At 46.5% G+C, this 23,546-nt stretch overlaps 1 protein-coding gene across 4 annotated transcripts in view; it reads right to left on the bottom strand.

Annotated features, from left to right (window-relative positions):
* MAP4K4 (mitogen-activated protein kinase kinase kinase kinase 4) overlaps window positions 1-23,546 on the bottom strand; it is a 917,846-nt gene that overhangs the window by 116,831 nt on the left and 777,469 nt on the right. For 2 of the 4 annotated variants that reach the window (XM_069636727.1, XM_069636729.1), the window contains 3 exons: window positions 19,998-20,173; window positions 19,695-19,815; window positions 18,607-18,792 (listed from right to left, as the gene is read on the bottom strand). In XM_069636727.1, the coding sequence (XP_069492828.1) occupies window positions 18,607-18,792; window positions 19,695-19,815; window positions 19,998-20,173 (483 nt within the window). The remainder of the gene's footprint in view (window positions 1-18,606; window positions 18,793-19,694; window positions 19,816-19,997; window positions 20,174-23,546) is intronic. The other 2 variants (XM_069636728.1, XM_069636730.1) reach the window with 1 other exon arrangement.

Below are 23,546 nucleotides of genomic sequence, written 5' to 3'. Positions count from 1 at the left end.
GTCTCCTGCTGTTCATAGTGCGAGTAGTGACCTGGCCACAGCATATGCAGGCAAGTCCAGTCTGTCACCGTGTTGCTCTGCAGTGGGGACCCTGACCGGCTGTATTTCTGTGAATGCGGCGCTTCCGGATATTAGCCGCCTCGTACCAAGCTGGCTGCCTCAACCTCAATGCTGATGTTATAACGGGAACTCTCCCTTCTACTTGCACAAGTTCCTGGGGCTCAGATGGGTGGCCAGGTTTGTGCTGTTTGACGGGCCATCTGCGCTGCTGTGCCCAAAGAGTGCGCTGTACAGGACCCCTCTTGTTGAGGCTCGGATTGCCGTCCTCAACATCCTGATCATTATCCTGTGGGCTGCCTGGAGCAGAGACAGGGGATGGTAGAGCTGTGCGTGCGGGAAGTGCTGGCGGAGTTGACTCACCCGAAGACAGCCCATTGAATGAACTTGTTCCTGCCTTCCCAGGCAACTACCCCTGCCTCTTGCATCCGGTTATTCTATGAGCATGGTCGGCTGGAGGGGAGGTGTGGGGCTCCATAACTGAACCGTTCATCCGGCACTTCCTGATCAGGTTCCGGGCACCCCTGCCCTCGCTGGAGTTAGTCCAAGCCTGCACTACAGACTATTGGCTCCTGACTTGGCTGCGTAGCCGGGAAGTAATATAGAGAGTGTCTCGGAGGACCAGCCCATCCAACCACGTGTCCAGCCCGTACAGTTAGCAGACCCAAGGGGTTGACATTAGTGTTCCATCATATCAGTACACGCTTTCCTGCCATGCGCCACTCCAGCGGTCCGGGACGTCTTCCCTAACTTGATAGACGCCACCCCAGCAGCTTATCACCCTGTATGCTACACCACCATGGGTAATCACAAAAAAAACAGGATAAAATGGACCAATTTGCCTGATCTGACCAGCCTTCATCCCCACCTTCACCTTCTTCGAGTCAAGTCAGATGGATGTTACAGCTCTGAACCAAACACACCTAGCTCTCAAAAGCAGCACAGATAACTTGGGTGCCAAAATCGACGCCCTTACATGCAAAGTGGACATTTCCGCTATACAAAATGATAAACTATGCAGACGCATAACAGAAGCTGAACAACGAATAGGGGAGGGGGAAGATAAAGTGGCGGCACTACAGCAAGTCGTTAAAAAGGTGTCAGCAAAGAATGATGACTTGGAAGGGCGTTCCATAAGTAACAATATGCGTATACTTGGAGTTCACCGCCATAGATAACATGGAAAAATTTGCAGAAAATTCTTCTAACTGAAATCCTTGACCACCCTCCGCTGACTCCGATGTTCATGGTGGAGAGGGCCTCAGAGCGCCCGATCATTGCAAAGATCTTCAGTTATCATGACCGGTATATTATCCTCCGCACCGCAAGAGAAAAAGGAGAGCTACGCTGGGGATCCGCTGTCAGACCGTTCCCAGACTTTAGCCCAGCGGTCCAAGACCAACGAAAGACGTTTCAATCTGCTAAGAATGTGCGTCGTAGAAAGGGCGTCAAATATGCAATGCTGTACCCAGCTAAACTCCGGGTGCAGCACAACGGATCCACTGTCTTCTTCACCTCCCTTGAGGCGGCGGAGCACTTTGCCTCGAATCTCCCAGAGCCTGGTGGATCCCCAAGGCATTCACCACAACATGCCTAGAGTGCCTGGACAAGGAAGTTGCCCCCTCTGTGTTCAATTAAGTAACGCACATTGGTGATCTCTGGACCCCTGATGGCAGGTCCCAGAGGCAATTATACACTGCCTCGGCCGCTTGGAGCGCGCTGGCCGCCCTTAGTGCTCGACTCCTGCAGGCTCTGCGGGTCAGTTTGGTTAAGTTTTTGGACAAGTTGTGATAGGGGTGGGATGGGGGAGCCGGTAAATTATGTTTTCTGGCGTGGGTGGGCTCGGGGAGGGAGGAAGGGTGCTGGTTGGGGTCGGGAGTAAGCATGTTTATGGTATGGGAGGGGTCGGGGGGGAGAACATTTCGGATAGCCGTAGTCTCCACAATGCTCTTACTGCCCTTCAAGACTCACTCTATCACATTACTGCCAAGTGATTTATGTTGCTCCATACACCTCCATTCCAGATATTCCGCTGAGCCTATTGTCCAAATTAGAACGACAGGGCGGCTGCAATAAACGGTGAGCATGGGCCGAGTCTGACTGTGCTGACCTGGAATATACGAGGGCTGACCAATCAGAAAAATACTTGCTTGATAGCCAACTTTAGCAGGAACCACAGGGTGAATGTACTATGTTTACAAGAGACATCTGGCCAGGGGTGCTGCTCTTCCTGGGCGGGGCACCCACAGGTACGACTCCTCATATTCATCCCATTCCAGGAGGGTGGCCATCTATATCCACAGGACATTGCAATACAGGTTACATGAACAGATTCAAGATGAAGAGGGTAGATATTTGATCTTGGTCGGTGAAATGCTTGGTCTCAGGCTCCTAATAGTGAATATTTATGCACCGAACACAGATTCCCCTGAGTTTTTTCATCAGTGCGCTAGAGAACTCCATAGATTTACAGGGTATGAGAGGATATGGGCTGGCGACTTCAATTTTGCCCTGACGTTGGCAATGGATAGATCCGCTACGTCACATCTAACCCTCCCACAGGCGGTCAAAGCATGATCTAACATTTCACAGTGCTATGACCTGCATGACATGGTTTATAGTCATAATGTAGAAAAAAAAATGTCGATTTACAAAAATGTAGAAAACAATAATGTTGAAAACCTATACATATAATGAAGAGTCAATTTTTAGAAAAAAAATGTCGAAAAAAATGTCAACTAGCACTATCAATAAAGGTTGCCAGACATTTGGTCGAAAAAAATTGGTCGACCAGACAAATGGTCGAACCAATTTGGTTGAAAACCAAATGGTCGAATTTTTTTTTTTATTATTTTAACCCTTTTTTTAATTTTTTTGGGGGGTCCCCCCAACCCCCTTTTTTTCTCTAAAAACCCCTTTTTTTACTAAACGAAAACCCGAAAAATAAATATATAAATAAAAAAAAAAATTCGACCATTTGGTTTTCGACCAAATTGCGTCGACCAAATTGCAGTCGACCAGTTTTTTTTTCGACCAATTGACTGGACACCATCAATAAATACATAAACAAGAAGAGTATCATTTACTAGGGGGGGCCCTCCCCAACCCCCCTCACCCAACAACCCCCAGCCAACAACCCCCAGCCACCCCCCCACACCCCCACCATCCTCTCACCCCTCATACTCAACACATTTTAATTATATATATATATATATATATTTATTTTCGAACAAATGTAGAAAAAATTCGACATTATTGGTCTGACATTTTTTTTTTATAGAAAACAAAGACATTTTGACTTTCGACATTATTGCATTCTACATTATGACTGACCACCGCATGACATATGACTGAGGCTCCATCCTGCTGAGAAGGATTACACGTTTTTTTCTGGGGTCCATGGTAGCTCCTCAGAATCGATTACGTGGTGGACTATCCTCAGAGCGGTAATAGATGCCACCATCCTTCCTAGGACCCTGTCTGACCATTCTCCAGTATTAGCTGGAATCTGGTCCACAGTGCGTCCCCCCCCCAGCCAGCTTTGCTGGCGTTTCAGAGCCTCCGCCCTGCAGGATGTGGTATTTCGCATGGAAACAGAAAAAGATATACAAACAGATTTTCAAACCAATGTAGGTTCGGTTCCTAATCCGGCCATAATTTGGGAAGCCTTTAAAGTGTACATGCGGGGATGCTGCATCTCAAGGGAGGCGGGCGTATTGAAGGCGCTTAGGGGATCCATGAGGCGGCTGGAGGAGGCCTTACGCGAGGGAGAAAAACAGCAGTGTGTCTTAGACACCCCTGAGCTACGACAAGAGCTTAATATGCATAGGGAGGCACTGCGCGAGCTGGCTAATAATGAGGAAAGATACCTAGGTGATCCAATTCTAGCTGCCCAATATGGAGAGGGGGACAGACCTAGTAAAACCCTGGCTTGGGCCATCAGGAGGGAGCGCCTTTCCACCAGCATAGCTGAAATTGAGGATCGACATGGAACCCGTATAAGAGATCTGAAGGGGATTAACAATTAATTTAGAGTATTTTACGACCAGTTGTACGCCTCGCGTCCCACTCCTGGACATGACATATTGCTACATTATCTAGATGAGGTTGCGTTGGGATGGTTGGACCCCGAACAAGGTAGCGCTCTCAACGACCCCATCACTGAGGATGAAGTATGTAAGGCTATAAACTCGCTCCCCAACGGAAAGGCCCCCTGCCTAGATGTTATTACGGCCTAATCTTATAAGGCTTACGCAGACCTGGTTATCCCCCACCTGCTTATAATGTATGACAGCGCCCCCTCCAGTGGCACCCTCCCGGAATCCACGAGAACGGCATAAATAATGCTTTTATTAAAACCCAGGAAGGATCCCCTACAGCTTTCCTCTTACAGGCCGCTCTCGCTTATAAATACTGATAATAAAATATTGGCTAAAATTCTTGCCGATCGATTACTCCCGCGCATGTCAGCTCTAGTCCTACCAGACCAGGCAGGATTCATCGCCCAGCCACTCCACTCAGAATAACTTACTGCGCCTCTTCACCCTTATACATATCAAACCGGAAATACCAATGGCAGTCGTCGCCCTAGATGCCGAAAAGGCGTTGGACTCTGTTGAGTGGTACTTCCTTTTTGAGGTGCTCCCGCGGCCTGGTCTAGGCTTGATTTATATTAAATGGGTTAAACTTCTATACACGGCACCACAAGCGGCTATATAAACACAAATGGCGTCACTTCTACTCATATATATCCTACATGTGGCACCAGATATGGATGCCCCTTCTTCCCGATTTTATTTGCACTTGCGATTGAACCCCTGGCCTGTCATATTCGAGATCTACATCCGCAGCGAGGGATCCGCACATGCATGCATCTGTCCATCATATCTATATGCAGATGATGTCCTTCTCCATGTTAAATACCCCGCCAAAACCTTCCTCCACTGATGCAAGAGGTGATTAGATTCGGGGGAACTCTCTGGGCTCAGGATCAACTGGAAGAAATCTGAGGTCCTCCCCCTAGCTCCGGCAGTTCAGAGAACTGAAGTGGGCAATACATTTCGATGGTGCCCACAGGGCGTATGCTACCTGGGTATTACAATTTCAACAAGTAGAGAGACGGTGTATAAAACCAACCATTAAACAGTTTGGAACAGAAGGTGGAAGCTTGGATCCTGCTTCCAATATCTCAGGCTGCTCGCTTAGCACTGGCAAAAATGGTAATACTCCCAAAACTTATGTCTATAATAACATTCAGATATGGCCCCCAGTAAGGTATTGGTCTCTGGTCAGGAGAATGTTAACAAGGCTGGTATGGGCGGGTAGACAACCTAGGATTGCATACAACATCCTGGCCCGACCTTTTGAGATGGGTGGTCTTGAATACCCAGATATGTACCTCTACTTCCTGGCCGCTCAAGTGCAATATATATCTGGATGGAGTTCTCCCAGCCCTGACTCCCCCCACGTTCAGATAGCCACAGCCATTGCATATCCGGATGCTTTGTTGGGTATGTTATGGAGCGACAGAGGCTCGGTTCCTAGGGATGAGATCCAACCCACCGCTTTAAGGAGTGGGAAAAGAGAAATCAAATACTCTGAACATCTCCTTTTTTTCTACCAGAGTTGCCAATGTATAATATAGTAGGAATCCCACTCACATACGACAGGTCCTTCAGAGAGCGGTTTCAATCACTGGGGGTGCACACCATGGGGGACCTAGTAAAGGATGGCCGCTTTGTATTAGGGGATGAGCTGAATCCTAGAGGTGAACAGGATGCTGTTACTCTACTTCACTACTACAGATTGCAGTGTACCCTTAGGACCAAATGGCCAGATTTTCCACGTGCCCCATCCCCTCATCCAGCCCAGTGTTACAAAATACACCCTACGTCTTCCAAGAATTTAGTATCCACCATTTATGAACTGGTAAGGGGTGGGAGGGTGGTGCAGAATCATGCATACAGAGCTACGCAGGAGGCATCCTGGGCAAAACATTGAATGAGGAACAGTGGAAATCCATTTGTGTCCAGTCACAATATATTTCCCTTAATTGCTGCTACAGGTTGCTTTACTATAAGTATGTGCACCAAGTTTATTACTCCCCTTTTACATTAAGCAGGTTCTACCCTCAGAGCACTTTCTCTTTTAAAAGGTGCAATGCAGAACGGGCAGACTTCTATCATGTTAGTTGGAGTCGTCCTAACATTAGGGCCTTCTGGGGTAGTGTAGAGGAGGTAAGGTCTGAGATGTTAACCTCAACGTGAACATTTTCACCAGAACCATGGCTATTGGCTTTGATCGAGGAAGGCACCCTCACCGAAAAGAAGCTCCTGGGCATGGCCTCAGTAATTGCCAGGTATTTAGTGGCCAGAGCCTGGGGGAAGGCTAACAATTCACCCCCCCCCCCACACCAACGTTTGCAAGGTGGTTGGAATGTATGGCCCTCTGTGAATGCAGAGAAACTATGTTTGCCTCTACACTTCCGAGCACTAGCTGCCCATTTGACTATTGGCCTCCCTTCCGGCAGTATCAGCTGGATAAAGCACAAGCAGCACTGTCCCCCAGCTCTTTTCCGGGCCGCGTCACCAGGCGATGTGGGCCTGCCTTCAATAGCTAAAGCGGATCAAAAGTGACTTTGTTAGTACTGCTATGGATCTGGCATATGTTTAATTTTGTACTGTGTTTGCTTCTGGAGTGTATATGAACTTTGGCTGTGCAAACGAATATCAGATGTAAATTGTGAGTCTTTTGAGGCGAGTTGGGGGACAGGTGGGAACACGGTTGGGGTAGTTGAATACCCAAGTGGGTAACTATTTAATGCAAACTAATAAATAAAGATTAAAAAAAAAAAGAAATTCAAGATGCTTACGCCAGCACTCATTGCGGAGACACTAGACAAGGACGATTGGATGTGCTCCCTGGATCTGAAGGACACATCTACACGTCCCGATTTGGCAACCACATTGCTCCTTCCTGCGTTTCAGGATCATGGGCTGCCATTTCCAGTACAGGGTGCTACCCTTTGGCCTCGACTCAGCCCCCAGGGTATTTACCAGACTCCTGAATCCAGTGGCAGCTCTCCTTAGGGCCCAGGGCCACCACGTCTACCCGGACGACTGGCTAGTCAGGGCGAGATCTCCAGAGGCGGTTATCCACACTTCCTCTGCACTTCTGAACACACTCCATGACCAGGGGTTTACCATCAACCTCAAGAAGTCTCTGCTGTAGCCCACACAGAGCGTCACCTTCCTGGGCCTCATCTGGGATACAAGCTCTGAGAAGGTCTTTCCCTCGGAGGACAAGATTGCGGCCATCAAGAGGGCCACTATGCACTTCCTTACCAAAGCAGTAACATCGGCCTGGTGGTACCAGCACTTACTGGGTATCATGGCAGCGGTCCTACTGGCCGTGTCACCCACGAGACTCTGGATGAGGAGGTTACAGCTGCACTTCGCATCCTCATTGAATCAGGAAAAGGGCTCCCAAGTGGAGCTAATCAGCATACCTCCATCTCTCCACTCAGACCTCACTTGGTGGTCCAGGGACTGCAACCTGTGGACGGGCAAGCCCTTTCAGCAGCCATCTCTGCAGGTCACCATCACTACGGACTCCTCCCTAGACGGCTGGGGAGCCACTTTAGACAGCCACAGCGTCCATAGAGTCTGGACACAGCAGGAGTCACAACTAGCTGGAACTCGGGGCCATCTGGCTAGCTCTCCGAGATTTCCTTCTGCACATTGGGGGCAAGTCTATCCTTCTCCAGACCAACAACTCCACCAGCATGTACTATGTCAACAAGCATGGTGGTACCAGGTCCCCTCCGCTGTGCACCCTAGCGGTCAGCATGTAGGAATAGGCCCTGAAGAACAACATCTACCTCGTGGAGGTCCACCTTCCGGGGAGGCCAACTTTGAAGCGGACAGGCTCAGCAGACTGGGAGCAGATAATTACGAATGGCAATTGAACGACCAGGTGCTGATGGAGTTCTTCAGCAGATGGGGGCACCATCAGGTGGATCGGTTTGCCTCCTAGAAGGACAGGAAGTGCCATCAGTTTGCGTCGTGATAGGGGCAGGGCCCAGGCTGCCTGGGCGACGCATTACAGATACGGTGGGACGGCATGACGGCCTACGCCTTTCCTTCCACACCCCTGGTAACCAGGGTAATCCGGAAGATAAAGGAAGCTTGTCACCTCTGTATCTTCCCGATAGCTCCCTGGTGGCCAGCGAGACAAAGGTTCTATGAACTGCTCAGCCTCTCGGACAGACCTCCCATTCACCTTCCGCTGGGGCCAGCCCATCTCCTGTCCCAGCAGGGGGGCAGGGTCATATACCCCACCCTGTAGAAGTTAGCCCTCACAGCGTGGTTCCTCAGCAGGTCTCCCTCAGGCACCTGAGCCTATCACAAGTTAACATGGATATCATTCAGGGCGCCAGTGTTAGGCTAAGTTTGTATGCAGTACCCTTTGGGACCACTACACACAACTAGGACTAGAGGTGTAAGCAAAACCAACCTTTGGTATAAGTCTGCACTACAAAGTTTCTGTGGTAGCTTTGCTGAGCAGCTAGGCTCATCTCAAGAGGGGAATGCGAGCTGTAAGGATGTTACACAGAGGTCTACAATCACTAGTATCTAAATAAACTCTTACACTCAAGGTTTCTTGGTAAACACAATGCATTTCACAGTCAGTTATAAAACATTCACTAGAAGGAGGCAATCTATATCACACAAAAATCTACTTCAGCACTTCACACTGTCAGGTTCTGAGGCATTTAAATTACTTTGAAGGAGGAGTAAAATGGCATTCAGAGCATTTGAAGTAGGAGCAAAAAGGCATAGGTTAATAAAAAGATTACAGTTACTCTTAGACAATGCAAATAGTTTGAGGTTGCCAGAGGAGTCAATTCAATGCAATAGGTTAGGCCAAAGTCAATGGGTTAATGTCTTGTATAGGATTGGCAGTTCTGGTAGTTACACTGAAAAGTCTTTGCAAAAGTTCTCAGAAGTAGTTCGTAAAATAAAGATTTGTATGCTGGGTCACAAACTGACTAGGCCTGCAAGTTTCAAGCACTTTCGCAGTGAGTTAAGTTCTCTCGGTCGGGTTTTCACAGTACTTTACAATGAAGAAAAATATGCAGGTGAAGACTTCTGTTCCTGGCAGTTCCTGCAGATCTCGCTGTTCCTGGGCCTCAGTTGTGGGGGCAAGAGGGAGGACGTTGGGGGACTCCTGCACTGCACAGGGACTTGTCAAAAAAGCTGGCAAAGACATCTTCAATTCCGGTAGCTTTAGACAAGCACACACACTGGTGTCCCTCTCCCTGGTTATTCAGTTTCCTGCAGCAATCTGAGGAAAATACAACCAGCTCTGAGAATGGTATCCAGGTGGCTTAAGGGTCGAGTTTATTGGTCCCACCAACTCAAAGGGAGAAGTCGTCCTTGAAGGGCTTCTCGGTCGAGATGAACTTGGCGATTCGGACCTGCAGCAGGGCTTCACCAGGCAAACCAATGGTCCAGGAGTTGTAGCAGCCGTCCTCTTCAAGCTCGTCTTCGGTTCTTTCGTTCGTGGTCGACATTGCCTTGCAGTCCTGGAGACTCACCTTTTAAACAGTTTTCTCCCATTCATTCCAGCCTAGCTGCCACTCACCAAGCAGGGTGGCTGTCCTTGCCCGACAGTCAGCCAGCCAATCGCGACCAAGCACAGTTTCGGGCACCTCACTCATTTCCCGCCCACCCCAGACACTCAGACCCCATGGGCGGACTTCAGTCCTGAAGCCCGCCAAAGGCTCACAAACAAAGGGACTAAACCTGGTTTGGCGCACACAGTTAAACACCAAAGGAACCTTTCCACAAAGAAACAGCGAAAAAAGATGACTGAGCCAGTTTTTACAGAGGGGTCTTGGGTGCCATATTGAAAAACATGGCGGCCCCGATTTTTAGCTACCGGTGTTCGCGGTTGGGAAAAATCATGGTAGTTCGTTATATAACCAATGCAACCAGCCATTTCAATAGGAAAGGGTAGCTTTTGACAGCTACAAGAGTTTTTAGACATAGGAAATACTAAGTAACCCCTCCAGTACTCTATAGGAAGATAGTTTGTGCTGGGTCTATGAATTTAAAAAGACTAGTAAAGTCAATTTAACTTAACATTCTCTGGGAAACGGTAGTTCATCCCGGAGAAGGTATTTAAACCTTGGGGAGTCCAAAGGACACCCCTGTGCCACTGCACTAAAGGTGCTGTGTGACAACAATAAAAAGATGATGCCTATGGGGTTATCTAAAACTCCATAACCAAAAAACATAAGAGTAAAACACACATCAAAATACCTGAGAGAGTGGGGGAAAAGGCTCACACTCTTTCCAGGGGAAAAAAACAAGTCCTCAAAATCCAGCAAAGTTGCTGGGGATCTCTAAGGTGAAGGGAAGTAAGCAAATTTCTGAGAATTCTCCCTAACAGGCACAAGTGGAATTGGCGGACTTCAACGCCATACTCCCCACAGAAAACACTGTGTGCCCAACCGTCGAAGCGCTTGTCGTCCCTATCGGGAGGGATGGCAGGGTACACCGCCTGCCTCGAGGCGGCCGTAGCCGCCTGAACCACAAAACTCTCAGGAGTGGGGTGAGAGGAAAGGTAGCTGGAGTCGCTACCGGAAGGGCAGTATTTTTTAGTTAATGACTGGTTAACTGCCGGAAGAGATTCCGGTGACTGCCAAGCAGCCGCCACCCTTTTCTGCAAGGTCAGATGAATAGGTAAGACTGGATCAGAGGACAGACCTTGATCCAAGATATCCATTAAGTCATCCTGAACAAAAGCTTCAGGAGAACTGGACCTGGCAAGATACACCGTGACTCTAGCTATGAGCCTCCTGTAAGACGACTCAGCATGAGCCCCGGGCTCAGGCCTGGCAAATTCCACCTCTGGAGAAGTGTTCAAGCCACTAGCATCATGAAGAGACTGCCTCAACTCTTCCAATTGACTGTCTCCAGAAAAGACAGGAGCCACATCAGGCTCAACAGGGTCAAGATCGAAGTCTGACATCGCCGCCTCCTCCTCATAGATGTAATTCAGAAGGAGGTAAAAGTCCTGCCTTGGGACAGAAGCGTGTCTGGAGTCCATAACAGGCCTCACAGACTTGGAAGTAGCCTTCCTTGGAGAATCCACAGTAGCCGGGATCTCCAGCGGTAAATTCCGACCAAATGGCCCCGAAGGCATTGAGGGCTTCGATGTCGAAAGGGCCGACTGCTTTGATGTCAACAACTTCGACACCGGTGCCAAGGGCTGGTACGAAGGCAAAGCTTCGACGTTGGTATCCGACAGACACGCCACCGAGCTCGAGCCATTACCAGGCTTCTGCACTCTCGCTTGGGGTGAGGACCGAGACCTGGAAGCACGTCTCTTGCGACCATCCTGAGCCTTGTCCGAATGGGACCTTAAAGGTTCCTGATGAGTTGCACCGAGGAGCCACTGATCGAGACCGTTCCTTGCCGGCTTCTTCCAAAGGCAGCCCATTCCTCTGGAGTCGAGGACTTAGTCGGACATGCCACTTTCCTTGCAGTTCCATCCTCCGAGGACGACGGGGAAGGCGACCGGTGACAGCGCTTCCTGGAATGCCGAGATGAGGACGAATGGCGGGAACCACTCCGGGACGGAGATCCCCGGGACTCCCGACGCGCAGAGTTGCCCCTCGAATCATCGGTGGACATACCCTTAGAAGTTTTACGAGACCTGCTGGGTCTAGAACCCCTACCTACCCGAAGTTTCCCCTTAAACTCCTGCAAGGCCTTAGCAGTCTGACTGGCATTTGGAACAGTCGTCTGTGTCATGACTCTCGCCCAGGCACCACAAACAAATGTGATGCGGGTTGGTGATCGACATTTTAGACTTGCAGTCCCAGCAAGTCTTGAAACCAGACCGCAGAGTTGGAGGGGTCAAAGAAGAAGACATTCACAAGGAATACAGGAGGCGCGCCGAGTCATCAAAGCAACACGTTTGCGGAAAAAACTGAACTGAGGCTAAGGCTAAGGGTGCCGTGCGTCCTATTTATAACATCCAGTAAAGTCGTTCTCAACGGAGGCCTTCGAGGGACATCGACCCAACGCCATTGACGCAGGACGCCCTCGGCGGAAAAAAGTTTCCGAAGTACACAGCTGTGGACATCACATGTCAAACATGTGGAATACGTTGGAGGACACAATCCATTCAAAATTATATGTTACTCAACGTAGTGACTAATGTACTCTTAGTCCCCTTTTCTCCATATGTCGCACCATCCTCCCCCCGAATAATACTGGTGTCATTAGGCAATGTTAAATATTGTCGACGTGTCAATGGGGACTGAGGTGTGGCGCCAGTGGGTGGAGACAGGGTAGCGCCTGCTCCCAGGGCTGCATCCCCATGCGCCTCTAAATTTAAAGGGGTAGAAGGTTTTTTCCAGTGAAAAGGGTTCCGTCTCACGTCCCTAGGAAGGGACGACCATACAGTATGGAAAAAAGGGGACTTTGGATTCCTTCGTCTAGTGGTCGACTCTGCCTTCCAAGCAAAAGACATCACCTTTTATGAAGGTTTCTCCCATTCATTTGCAGCCTAGCTGTCAATCACACAGCAGGGTGTCTGTCCTCCGAGACCTCACAAACAGAAAATAGCAAACAGAAGACAGGGGCCATTTTGACAAAATGATCACCCATTGATGCTGTACTGCAGCTGAAAGTTCAGCCTGCGGTAGAAAAGCACAATGGTAGGAACAATTAAACCACTGCCACCAGCCATTTAAAGTAGTGAGGGTAACATAAAAATGTTGCATGGGAAAGTAGGATAAGGGATACTAGGTAACCCAGCCCACAGCACTCCACATAAGATGTGTGCTGGACCTACAAAGAGAAAAAGGTAAGTGAAGTTCATTTCACTTAACTATTCTTGGGAACTGCAGTTCACACAAGAAAAAGGTATTTAAACCTTATGAGAAATCTAAAGGATTTCTCAGTGACACTGCATTGAAGGCGATGTGTGTGACCACACAAAAAGCAGATGCCTATGGAGTTTGTCAGACTCCAAAAACAGTTAAAACACAGATATATATCCGGTAAAAACACGAGAGGGAGCAATAGGGCTGGGGGTCTCCAAGGTGGGAGGAATGTTGCACAGAAATGTAAATTCTCCCTACAATCAGCAAACAAAGGACAGGGGAGTGTTACACTCCTCCCCAGCTTCCTGCCTTCACAGACACACTTGAGCCTAGGTGGGGACACTGTGTTCCTGACAAAAGGCAAAACACACAGACCTCCCCCTGCCAGAATGGTCGAAGAGCCAAGAAAGGACAACCACACAAGAAATGGCGAAAAATAGGTGATCCCAAAATGCCTAACCGAGGCTGCGAATACAGTCTGCAGTAAAGAAAATAGCACAATCGTTGGTAGAACACATCCACTGCCACCAGCCATAACTTTAGCTTTGTCATGGACTAGAAAGTCACAGGAGCAGAGAGAAGGGGGGTATCCCTTAGCAATCCACATAAGGTGGTGTATGCTAATCTCTCATAAGTAAAGTTTTAGGAAGGATACAAAGTATCCCTCTTTCCTTAAAAACAGTAATTCTAAGGATATATAAAATGCATATAAAAAGGAGACCCCAGAAGGCTCCCAGCAACACTGCACATAGGATGCTGTGTGCTGCAAAAGGGTAACATATGCCTTTAAGAGATATGGAGGAAAGCAGACTCCATAGGATAAGGTAAAACAAGAAAATAGTTTGAAAAAGTGACAGCAAATAGTAATGAATGAGGGGAAGAGGGCTCCCCTCATTCAGAACAGAAAGAAAAAGGTCCAGAAGTCCAGCAAAAAGTGCTGTGGGTCTCACTAGGAGAGGGGAATAAGCATAAAACTGATATATCTCCCCAACTCACCAGCTGAATTCCAAATGCACATATTCAATAGCTGCACTCCCCATAGATCGTGTAACACTAAACAGTGTCATGAATTGAAGACCATGCCACTTAAAATGCAGCTTATTAAGCGAAGAGCAAGTGTTCCAACTACGAGACACATTTTGTTGAATCAAAAGTGCCTGAGCAATACTGCCCCACAATACCTCTCCCAGAAACTCGAGAGCGAACTCCATCAGACCAGTCAGGTCTTGCTATGCTGACCGACTCACCCTTCCAAAAGTGAAAAAAGCAAAAGGAGGTTGGGTAAGCTTCTCGACTGTTGCTGCCAATCATTGGAATGCCCTTCCCCAGAACTAAGATCACAAAACTCCTACTGGTCCTTACGTAAGGCCTTGAAAACATGGCTGTTTGGACATGGGCTGCAATAACCATGATAACCATAAATATGCCATTAACCTGCACGGTTGTTTTTATATGCAGGAACATATCACTTTAATCAATGCCGTTCTTAAGTTATTGTGCGTCGTGTAGCTAGTCTAGTAACAGCGCCCTGGTACCTCAGGATTTGGGTGCTTTACAAATGAAATTAATCAAATAAAAAGGCTACATTTATAGTAAATATATGCATACCATGGTACACCACACTTCGTGAATTGTATCCAATTAAAGGGTTATATTTGTACAGTGAGATGGCATCTTGCTGCACAAACATTTATTAAGTGCTCAAAGGAGCCTTCCGGCATCGTGGCGCTGTTATATGCAGGCTTACTTAGTTACAGGAGCCAAAAAGAAGTACAGCCTGTCTGTGGTTCGTGGTTACAGTGAACCTAATGCCCGACGGGTAACAGGTAAGCGTGAAATGTTTACAGAGGAAGAGGGGCTGTACGGTTCAAGGGTTACAGTAGAACCGGTTACACTAGTACCTTATGAACACAGGTATCAAAGGGGCAAGCCTGGAGGTGTAGAGTGAACTAGTTGAAGAGGCTTGTTTTGAGGGCTTTGCAGAAGCACAGGCGAGAAGTCTCATTCCTTATGGTATTTGGGAGGGCATTCCATTGTTTTGGGGCTATGAAAGGGAAGCTGGTGCTGCCCGCTTTGGCCCGTTTGATAGTGGGGATGTTCAGTTGGTTGGAGTAGTGCGAGCGTTTGGGTCTGGAGGAACTAGCCAAGACTACTTTCTCCGAGATATAAGCAGGGGCTGTGAAGGAGAGGCATTTGTGGGTTAGCGTTAGGGTCTTGAAGATGATGCGTTCTTTAACAGGGAGCCTGTGTGCAGCACGCCTAGCATCGGAGATATGCTCCCTCTTGGGAATGTTTAGGGCTGCTCTGAGCGCATTATTTTGAATAATTTGCAGTCTGTTGAGATTTTTGGTAGATGTACCAGCAAAGAGCACATTGCAGTAGTCCAGTTTTGCACCTATGGTGGCTCTAGCTATTGAGAGACAGTTCTGCGAAGAAAGGCAAGGTTTGACTGCATTGATCAATATCGTTGCGAAAGATGCTGATGAGGCAATAGCGCTAACTTGGCATGTCATGGAGAGTGTGGAGTCGAGGTACACCCCCAAGGTCTTTACTGAGGGTGAGACAGTGATGTTTGTTGCCAATGGTGAAGGAGCTATATTCTTTATGAAGTTTTTTTAGGGTTTGCTTGGGGCCGACTAGGAGGATTTCGGTTTTGTCCCCTTTAAGGCAGAGCCCGTTGGCCGTCATCCAGGCTTGGATGGTGGTATAGGTGTTGTGCAGTGTTTTGGAATCATTTTCGTATGATCCAGAGAGTGGGAAGAGGACTGGAGTGTCGTTGGCATACTTCGTGTATGCTATGCCGAGAGCTTCCAGCTCGTCTAAGAGACGTTCAGTAAATATATTAAACAAGGTTGGTGAGGTACAGGAGCCCTGTGGTTCTACACAGTGAATGGTGGTGGGTGCCAAGCAAGCCTGCTCGGACAACACGTTCATGGCTCTTCCTTCGAGGAAGGAGGTGCTCCAGGTAGTGGCTTTGGGAGTGAATTGAGCTGGTTTAGTGAGATGTCTGCAGAGACTCTTATGGTCCACTGGGTCAAACGCTGCAGATAAATTAAGGAGTGCTGGTTTGCCTTCGTCCATGATTTCAGCGCATTGGTTTTTTAGGCCCAGTAAAGCAGATTCAGTTCCGTGGCCAGGGCGGAAACCTGATTGCCTCTTTCCTAGGATGCTGTTGTTTTCAAGGTAGTGCTGGATTTGGGTGTATGCAGCTTTGTTGAGAACTTTTAGCAGAAATGGGATTGGTGATGGGCCGGTAATTGCTGGGGGAAGAGGCGCAGCTCAGTCTGATGATATTGGCAGGGCAGATATCACCTTTGCATTGGGAGGGTTTTATGTTTTTGAGGAGGGCCAAGACTTTGGTCTCTGAGACGCCTCTGAAGGAGAAGTGTGTCTTGTCATGGGAGAGGGTGATAGAAGCAGGCGAAATTGGCGGGTCGGTATTGGTCAGGGAATTCTGGAGGGATCAAATTTGTTAAGCATAGCTGATTGAATGCCTGCGCACCAGGATTCTTCTTTAACTATGTCTTGGGGCTGGTGTAGCTAGTTCCCTGAATATGGCAAACATCTATTTGGATTCTGATTTGGCATTAGTGATTCTCATGTTGAAGGAGGTGGATTTGGCTAGGATAATGGCTTTTTTGTATTTGGTAGATAGTTTATTGACTTCTTTAGTGGAGTCTTGAGGATTATTTTGCGACTTAGTGAGCGCGATACGCTTGAGGGTGCGTAGTTCCTGAAGTTCTGATGTGTACCAGGAGTTTGCATACCTGGTCATTTTGGCTTTCTTTCTAGAGGAGCTATGGTGTTGACTACATTTTTAAGCGTGCAGTTGTATCCTTCGGCTAGAACTTCAAGGTCATTGGAAAAGGAGGTTTGAAGGCTGGATACTCCAGATAAGTTAGGAGGTTGACTTTGGTTAATTTACGGGCGCTCCTGGCTAGTGCTGGTGGTGAGGGGGTGGTAGGCTTAATGGATGTTGGGATGGAGAAATGAATGAGGTGGTGGTCGGTCCAAGGACATGGAGTGTTGGCGCTGATAGCGGCTGAACAGTTATGGTCAGCTAGCCAGTAGAGGATATGTCCTTTAGTGTGAGTCGGGTTAATGACTCGTTGCACAAATCCCATGTTATGTAGTGGTTTGGCTTGCTCGTCTTTGGGGTCATTAAGGCCTAGGTTTAGGTCACAAAGTATGACATACATACATGTAGGTACGGCAGAATAAGCCCTGGAGTATCATGAATTTTGTGAAGCAACCTTTTACTTTTTCCCTGTAAACAGTGTAAAATACATGTTATTTTTTTTAGGATAAATAGGGGGTGAATCACAGACTACTACTCCTTTTCCTTGTAAAATGTATTGCCAGAAAACTGGTTACAAATTTTTTTAAAAGAAAATCAGTGAAGAAACACTAACCATAACTCCTCCATTGGGGGCTCATTTTGATGTTGCCTGGGTCTCTGGCCTAGTCAATATTTTAAGACTTACTGAAATTAAGAGTGCTTACAAAAGTGTGAAGCAACTTTCTGTATGTGTATGCTTTGCAGCTAGTCTACATATTCCAGTAAAGTATATGCCTGGTCTTAAAACTCAGCCTGCGACTAGTTTCAACTTTAGAAAGAGAAATGCATCAGCATGATGTAATGTTTGAGAAAAATAATATTTCAGAGGTGGGCGATACAGATTTCTTCCACATCGTCTTCTGATAACCCCACTTGAACAACAATGCATTACAGACTGAGTTTTACACAGGATTGTCAATGGAGGGCATGCCTGTGCGTTTACATGACCTAATAAGATGTGAACAGCCCACATATCACATATAATATTGGTTGCCACACATCGAAATATGTAATCTTAAATGCTATATAACTATGGCTATATAAGGGACTAGGCATTGTCCTAGTGTTAAAGCACAGAGCTAAAATGAGCACTTGACTGACAGGGGCTCAGTAACATTGCTTAAAGAACACAGTTCAGACTATTTCACAATTCTTTTAGATTTCCCCTCTAGCATTACATTCCTGTGCTGATCAATGGCTTCAATAGTTAATTATTGACTAGCAGTACCAGAAGCCATAGTGCTCAATAACATTTGCACACAAATAAAGGCCAGGAAAGTCCATGCTCTGGGTGGCAACATCCACCGATGAACTGCAACTGCTTCCAGATTAGCGCGCTCCAATCAATGTTCTCACAGCATCAGCAGAAAAAAACACTAAGGAACAGTTACTTAACTGCCCTCTCATGGTGCTTCAAACTCGTGCTAAAGGTTAGCCAGTGGGGCTTGACGCTTCCAGTAAGAAATGCATTTTTTGGTTAGCTCTACTACAGCAAAACATTAAAAGAACACATGTCACACAAAATAATGAATTAATTTCAATGGTGGCTCTTATAATCAGTTTGGTTTAGAAGACAAAGCCATGCAAGTAATGGGCTACATGAAGAGTAGAAAGAACATGAAATCAGAAAAGCTGGTACAGGTTCAACGTTACAGGTGTCTATGTGGTTAAGGGACTCCTACAGAACAGAAAAGTGTTATTGGGGTGAAGGGACAGTAAAAAGCAGTGACAAAACGACCAGAGGTCCTTTGGAAAGTAGCCAACACTGGTATATTCCTAAGAAAGCCGCCAGTTGTGGTGCGTGACATACCTCATTAGTAGTTAGCTTGTCCTGGGGTGTCTGTGGGGACATGGTGGGTGTCGGCTGGCTTGAGGATGGGGAGGAGGTGGTTGTGGAGGAGGAATGACTTTGCTGCAAGAGATCTGGCAAGAGGTGAATGCGACCGGCAAAGCCATTGCTCTCATGATGGCCGGCACGCTTTTTGTCAACTGTAGTCTGCAGAAAAAACAGGCACACCTGTCTTGCTCAAATGCCTACAAACCCTAATACAGATTTATATATTTACTCAAAACATGTGTCAGGAAAACAAAGGAAATGACGGCCAAAACTGCCCAAATTCACTTCATGACTCGATGCCAGAATTCGAGGTAAAGGGTGCAAAGCCCAAAAACAAAAAGAAAACTTTGGGTATGCACTATTTTTGGCTAGCATTTAATTTTTGATGCAAAGTTTTGCACAAAACTAGCTTATTACATAAAAACTATGCTGACACATTGGGAACAAAATTAAGTTCAAGATTATTTTTTTGCAGGTAGTTTCATGACTGGACAGATGTCAGTCAACCTGATAAGTGAAAAAACCCTTACCTATCTATTTGAACATCAAGCATGAAGTCTTAAAATCCCAAGTTAGCAAGCACTAAAGACTTAATCACGTCAGATTTTGTAAAATGGACCAGACTATTGAAAACAAGTCAATCATTTATAAAGCACCCAGAAAGAGAAGTTAGTGTTAAATGCAAACGGATTCGCTGTCTAATAGAACATCCAAATTACAGAGTTCTCTTGGCTTCTCGTACAAGGTTTGAAAGAGAACAAAGCCTGGACCTTTCGCCAGATTAGATATCTACATATTCTGTCTGCAGGGTTTCCCCAATTGCAACAGACTTTAAGGGACTCTGAAAGTTAGTTTTCTGCAATGGGTAATCATGGCAAGCATGCAAAACAGCTAAGTGACAATTAGGCATGGGTGTCCCTAGACACATGCAATCGCATGTGCTGCTAGCTTCTGTCTGGTTATTACATGGACAATTGTTACAATGCAGTGACAAACAGCAAGGATGAATGAGGGTTAATGATCAAAGAGCATTAGCAAGCAAGAGATCTAAAAAGCTATACCTGCCGGACAATTAACGTGCCCTCCTTGGAAGGGGTCATGGTTGGTTCGCTCTCTACATCATCGTGAACGATCATGGTCTTCACTGACTCAGTCTCCCCATTGCTAAGATTCAACGATGACCTATTGGGCAAGCAAGAAGGCAGGTTCAGGTAAGGTTCGCTTCTGTTAATCACTTCAGCAAAGCTATACTGACTTTAGACTGTTTCAACAATGTTGTTCCATCTTTTCATACAAACCCAAGAAATCCCAACTTTGAGTATTATTCCCAAAACAAACTTGGATCACAAGTAATTTCCGCTCACAGTGCTCGTGTATCCTCTGGCCCAGAGGTGGATTCGTCTGCCCCCTCCTGCTCCAGGTCCTCATCGTCCTCATCAGTAGTTCCAGATTCTTCACTCGATGAGGAATAGTCGGTTACTTTGTGAGGTGGTCGTACATCCTCCACTGCTCGCAGTTCCTTTGCTAATGCAGTCAAATCCTAGGCAATAGGATAACAAAAGTTAAATAGGTCTAGAAGGCAGTACATAAATCAAAGGAAGGAGTGAAAGTAAAATAGGTAACAAAGGAACAAAAAAAACTAACTACTCAACGAAGGCCAATGACCTGAGCAAACCCACAGCACAAACATTTGAAACACACTATGCAGGTTGACAGCTAACCAGAAGGAAATATTTGATAAACACCATTAAAATCTCATTGTTCAGTATCGAATATATTGGAGGAATTAAGAAAGGTTTTCTTCACTTTTGGGTAATACTGTAAGAGTTTAAGGTTTGGTGCCAATCGTACAGCACTGCTCTTTGAACATCATCTCAAAGCAAGTGATAGCATTGGCAGCTGAGAATTTTGGAGCAGTATGTTCTCACATGTAGGACATGGGCAAAATTCAATACAGAGATTGTCATGCAAGCCTGTTATGACAATCTAAAATAAAAATGTAGAAATAAAATCAGCAGCCATCAACTAACATATTAAGAAAATAACGGAGACTTAAAACAATTGGCGTCCACATAATACTATACCACACAACTAGGCGATTAACGACGTAGGTTTTTCAGTAAAGTACAACCATGTCCATCATTGGGACTAAACTAGGATTACACCCAGATGTCTGGCTCACTACATGGTTTTGAGCCAGCAAAAAGGAATTGGCTTCTATAAAACACACAGTATCTTCCCCTTTAAATAATGTGACCCTATAACAGCACTGATGAACACATACATGTCAAACTTGCACCAAAGGATTAGAGCTATTACAATAAGATAGAACGTATATGGTGCCAAGTGCCATTACCTTGCAGCTAAGAATCAAAGCACATACATTTTACTTTACCCAACAATAGCAGACTCAGGATGCAGAAGAATCAATGACTGGTGGTGCACAGGGATTTAAACCTGCAACTTGCACAATTAACTCAGCTCCTGATACTATGAAACCCTTTTTAATTTTATGTTTTTGCAAAATTGACCCAAAAACAGATTCCCCACATGCTGGCAGTAGGGTTACTTTCCAACTTCCCATTTCTGTCTGAAAGTGTGTTTGGGGTCCATTTTTGAGCTGCTTCCATGTGAACAGTCAACGGAAAGGCAAAATGTTTTCTGAGATTCATAAGCACGTCCACTACTTTATAACCAGAGTCTTGGATGTGGTGGTCCACATCATATTGACATGACAACTGTTAAGGAGATTTATCATTTTTATGCTTCATCCCCTCTCCTAATGAACCCCCCCCCCCCCCTCCCCCGCCCAAGCACCTTTTGCTGTACTTCTGGACCTTTTTCTGAAATCCTGAATGAGTGGAGCCCTTTTCCACTCAGTCACTATTATGGGTTCTGCCTTTTGGAACTCTTCTTTGTTTTGTACCGATCCTACAGAGTCTATTTTTCTCCATAACTCTTAAAGGCATCCATATTTTACTATTGCAGCACACAGCTCCTTACGGGCAGTGTTGCTGGGGAACCTTAGGGTCCTCCTTTGGTATTCTTTTTTTTATCCTCGAGTAACTACAGTTCTTTAGTATATCTCCAAAAACCTTATAGTCTGAGAGTTTTGCCGACAACACCTTATGAGGAGTGCAAAAGGGATACCTAGTATCCCCCTTCTCTCTGCTCCTGTGATCTTTTAGTCCCATAGACAATCACCTAGTTATGGCTGGTGGCAGTGGATGTATTCTACCAACTATTGTGTTATTTTTCTACTTCAGGCTATGTCCATAGCCACAGTAGTGCACAATAGGGGCACCCAAGTACCAACTTGGGGCCTCCCTTTGTTGTTCTTTGTCAGCCCATCTACCATTCTGGGAGAGGGAGGCCAGTGTGTTTCTAAAGCTGCGGAACATCAATACCAGGAGACCTTGTTAGGATGAACCCCCAAGCAGGCAGAGCCATGCTATGAGTCTGCGGATGCCGAACTCGTGGAAGGCCTAACTTTTTCCTCTCCCCAAAGGAACGCAAGGTCCACCCAAGTAGCAAGGTGCAATTGAGGTTTATTACAGCCAACAAACCACAGATTACATGCACGGAGGGAAGTCCAGGCACATCTTGCTGCATTCAGGCTCCAGGCCTGTTTTGGTGGCAAGTGGTGTCACGATTTGCGTCACATTATGGGGCCCTTCTCCAAAAACCTACCGCCACTCTGGATAGGTCACAGAGTGGTAGTTCCCCCTATAGGAGCCCATATAGAGGTTATTTCATTGGACCAGTGGCGTCAGTTCGTAGGTTTGGACCATCCCCGAAAACTGACACCATTTGTTACAGTATGAACACAATGATTGGTCAGTGGCTTTAATTACCCACCCCCAGGGCCATGGATTTCGATTGGTCAGGCCGCAGGCCCCCTCAAGCCTGGGACGAACTTGGTTCCCAGTCCGTAAGACACGTTTTCATGGTGCATATGCAATTATGTGTCCGTATAAGTCAGCGTTGCAATCGTGTATAGACTCTTATTGCCATGAGCACGATCCTTTCCCAGCGCACAACTGTAGCCGGAGTGTAACAATTTTGTTGTGACGATTGTCTGGTCCATGAGACGGCTGCTCTTCCCAGCCACCAGATCTTGGCCCAGGGTCAGCTCGGCAGGGTCACTTGTTTGGAAACCGCATTTGTGAGCTCAGAAGCTCTATTTAGTATGTGATACGAAATGGCCTCTTCTGCAGCTGGTGTTACTTTGGTTCAGGATGAAGAATGTCGCTTGCAACATTGTGACCTTGGCTGTGGCATCACTTCCAACGCGGTAGTTCTGTTTGCACAGCCTTCTGTGTGGCTTTGAATTTCTCAAAGACGATCATGGCCTACTGTTAGGACAGTTTCTCAAGTCCAACTAAGGGCTTATTAAAACCACTGAACTGGGGCAATACAAGTCTCCCCTCTTAGTTGAAGGCTGTACCACCAGAGTTCATGGTAGCGGAGACAGAGCAGCCAGGCTCATCTTAGGAGGGAGAGAGGGCTGTAGAATCAGTACAAGTGAAATTGTAATACAAATGATCCAAAGAAACACTGAAACACTTTGTATTGTAAAAATAAAGGATTTATTTAAATACAGGTAGGCCCATATAAATCTAGGGGGAAAGTAAGTACTAACATTATATGAACTCACAATATAAAAACAACACTATACTTAAAGGTACACAGACTACCGAGTACAGACCTTATCTCAAATATCTAATAGTAGTTCTAGGGAAGTCAAAACCTTTTCATACACATTCAGTATAGGTCAAGCCTATTCTCGGGGAGTAAAAACAAATGGTTACTTTTCACAATTACATTCAGTAATGCAAGGACAGTAGACCCTTCCAGTTGTATAATGATTCTCAGAACAAAATCACATAATCAACTGGGAAATATACTTTTGG

This window comes from Ambystoma mexicanum, chromosome 7p (genome assembly GCF_040938575.1).
Source record: "Ambystoma mexicanum isolate Mex_15411 chromosome 7p, UKY_AmexF1_1, whole genome shotgun sequence".
Lineage (NCBI taxonomy): Eukaryota > Metazoa > Chordata > Amphibia > Caudata > Ambystomatidae > Ambystoma > Ambystoma mexicanum.
This window is presented reverse-complemented; position numbering and strand designations above follow the sequence as displayed.